The following is a 2,462-nucleotide window of genomic DNA, read 5'->3' as shown; positions in this document are numbered from 1 at the left end:
GCTGCCCAAGCCACAAGAGCAGGCCGCCAATGCTGTGGCAGCCCCCCAGATCGCGCCTAGGGGGCGCGGCAGCGCCGCAGTCGCAGTTGCCGGCGTAGAGGCCGGGGCGGCCGCAAGCCGGCGATGAGGTCAGGCAGCTGGTTTGGACAGAGGGAGTTGTGGGTGTATTTGGGCTGCGGCGTGTCGCATTGTGTGTGGCATGTCCATCGGCTGTATCCTGTTGAAAATTTTCCATTGGTGGTTGCGCGCGCAGCCGCATTTCGGCATGCAGTGCCTGTGAACCGCCCATCCGGGTTCGGGAGCGTTTCGTGCCGGCAGCTACAGGGTTTGGTGGAACCACAGCACCTGACTTGCAGGGACGCACATATCCAGCTCTCAATCCGTGCCTCCACTTGCAGCTTTGCGCATCTCGTATGTTGGTGGGCAGCCTTGAGCCCCTGTTGCTGAGTAATGTGTGGCTGTGTGGCAATGTTGGCAAGTGGCCGGCCCACCGCTTTCTCAGCAGTCGGCTGCTTACGATGATGTGGGCCAGCTTGTAGTTGTCCATCCTGTACATGTACTAAGGGAAGAGGCAAAGCATACACGTATCTGGCAGCTGGCCGCTCTAATGGCATCAGGACGGAACACGCAGGCGGCGGTTGCTTGGCATATGCCTCGTGGGTGCAGGAACACAAACCCTGAACGGCATCGAAAAGGTCGTAAACACTGTGCTAGGGTCCGTGGCGTCGGTTGGCAGCCCACAGGCAGCCAGTCATTGTGCGGCTGGAACTGTGCGCTGGTGCCTGTTCCCCTTCCTCAGGAGGAGTCATCGTATAATTGACTCAAACATGAAAAGGAAGGCCCACTGCAAGTGGGTGCCGGAAGCCAAAGAGACAAAAGGGTGCTGAGAAAGGGTACACAGCGGAGTCAAAACAGGAAGGACCGCTTGTGCAGCGGGCAAGGGGCGCCGCGTGTTCCAGCGGCGGGGGAGGGGCGTCCGTGGCCTATGGCTGCCCCAAGGTCCCGCAAAGGAATGCACCCGGGCGTTGATCTGGGACGGGTGAAAGGTATAAGCGAGCTGTCAGGCCTGACATGGCGCCTGACCTTTGGTGAAAAGGCGGCGCGTATCCGCAAGAGGAGGGGGTGAAATGGGGCCGAGAGAAAAGGAATCCTTGAACCCCAAGAAACCAAGACAAACATGGGCCTGTGTTGTGCCCCAAATCATATGAACCACCAAGATATGTTGCGCTTAGGCACGAGCCTGCCTGCCCACCCAGACTGGGGCGCAGGCGCTGTCACGCTCCATTGAGCGCGGCCTCACGCGTCACTGCAAACGCCCTCGCATTCATCAGATACCCGGTCAGCACGATCTGTCGACGTGCCGCAACTGACGCGCTGCGCCATTGAGCTGCGTACGGCATGGCGCCCTGTTCTCAGTCGTCAATCGGCCCGCCGTTGCCACGGGCTGTGTGCAGTCATCGCTGGTCCGCTGCACGCCAGTAGTGCTCCCGCGCTTGTGGTGCCTTTGGAGGGTGTCATCACGACCGTCAACGTCACAGCGCGCTGCGCCAGTCCACGCCGTAGACCTCCAGCGCGTGCGTCACCCACTGCCACCCGACCACCCACTCCCAGCAGGTGATGAACGCGGCGTCCTTGTTGCCCACGACGAGGCCCCAGATCAGCTTCACTACACGCTCAACCTCGGACGCGCTGCAGCCGCTGCCGGCCAGCCAGAGCCGGACCTCGATCTCGCTAAGCCTGGGCTGCGCCGCGCGCGTACCGGCGGCGTCAAACAGCGCGACCGCGTCCCGCAGCCGCCGCAGGCCGCGGCGCGCCTTGTGCGGCGGGACGCGCAGGCGGGCGGCGAGCTCCGAGCAGGCGGGGTCCGAGGCGGCGGCCGCGGCGAGGCGGAGCAGCAGCTCGCCGCCGGTGGTGCCCGCGCGGCGCAGGCCGCGCAGGTCGCTCGGCTCCCAGCCCAACTCTGACAGCAGAGCGCACAACTGCAGGTGCGGGATGTGGATAGGTGGATGGTGCTTTGAGGTGACCGGAGGGGCGGAGCGCGCCAGCAGAAGGCTTTTGGGGGGAAGGGGGTTGAGGGGCCGATGAATGACGCAAGCTTGGGGTACTAGCAACGGTGGTTGCCTTCCTGCGCTGAGGCAAGATGAAGCCGCCACCTTTTGCTGGTGGCTTGTGCCTTGTACTGAAACGGGCTACCCCCCGCCTGGTCTGCGTTTGCGCTTTCAGCCGGCCCACCTCGTCACTTGTGAATTGCACCAGGTGCTTGCCCAGGGGCGACTTGGCAGAGCGGCCCGGCAGCCCCAGCGCATGGCAGCCACCGTCGCCGGCGGCAATCACACACGCCGCCTCCGCAGCCGTCGCCGCGGCGGCCGTCGCCACGGCGGCTGCGGCCGTCGCCGCCGCCGCAGAAGCGCTCAGGGGCCGCGCGCGGCCGGCGGACGCGGCGCGCGCGGCGGCCGCCGCGG

General features: G+C 64.9%; 2 protein-coding genes across 2 annotated transcripts in view; one reads left to right on the top strand and one right to left on the bottom strand.

Moving 5' to 3' along the window:
• The window catches only part of MNEG_2616 (hypothetical protein), a gene marked incomplete at both ends in the record, with an annotated part of 3,113 nt that extends 2,833 nt beyond the window's left edge, over positions 1–280 (top strand). Inside the window, one exon of the mRNA XM_014048905.1 lies at positions 254–280. Within this exon, the coding sequence (XP_013904359.1) occupies positions 254–280 (27 nt within the window). The remainder of the gene's footprint in view (positions 1–253) is intronic.
• Positions 281–1,532: 1,252 nt separating this feature from the next.
• The window catches only part of MNEG_2615 (hypothetical protein), a gene marked incomplete at both ends in the record, with an annotated part of 3,402 nt that continues 2,472 nt past the window's right edge, over positions 1,533–2,462 (bottom strand). The window contains 2 exons of the mRNA XM_014048904.1: positions 1,533–1,979; positions 2,233–2,410. Of these exons, the coding sequence (XP_013904358.1) occupies positions 1,533–1,979; positions 2,233–2,410 (625 nt within the window). The remainder of the gene's footprint in view (positions 1,980–2,232; positions 2,411–2,462) is intronic.

Source organism: Monoraphidium neglectum (assembly GCF_000611645.1).
Source record: "Monoraphidium neglectum strain SAG 48.87 unplaced genomic scaffold scaffold00301, whole genome shotgun sequence".
Taxonomy (NCBI): domain Eukaryota; kingdom Viridiplantae; phylum Chlorophyta; class Chlorophyceae; order Sphaeropleales; family Selenastraceae; genus Monoraphidium; species Monoraphidium neglectum.
Note: the sequence above shows the minus strand (reverse complement) of the source record. Positions and strands in the feature narration are given on the sequence as shown.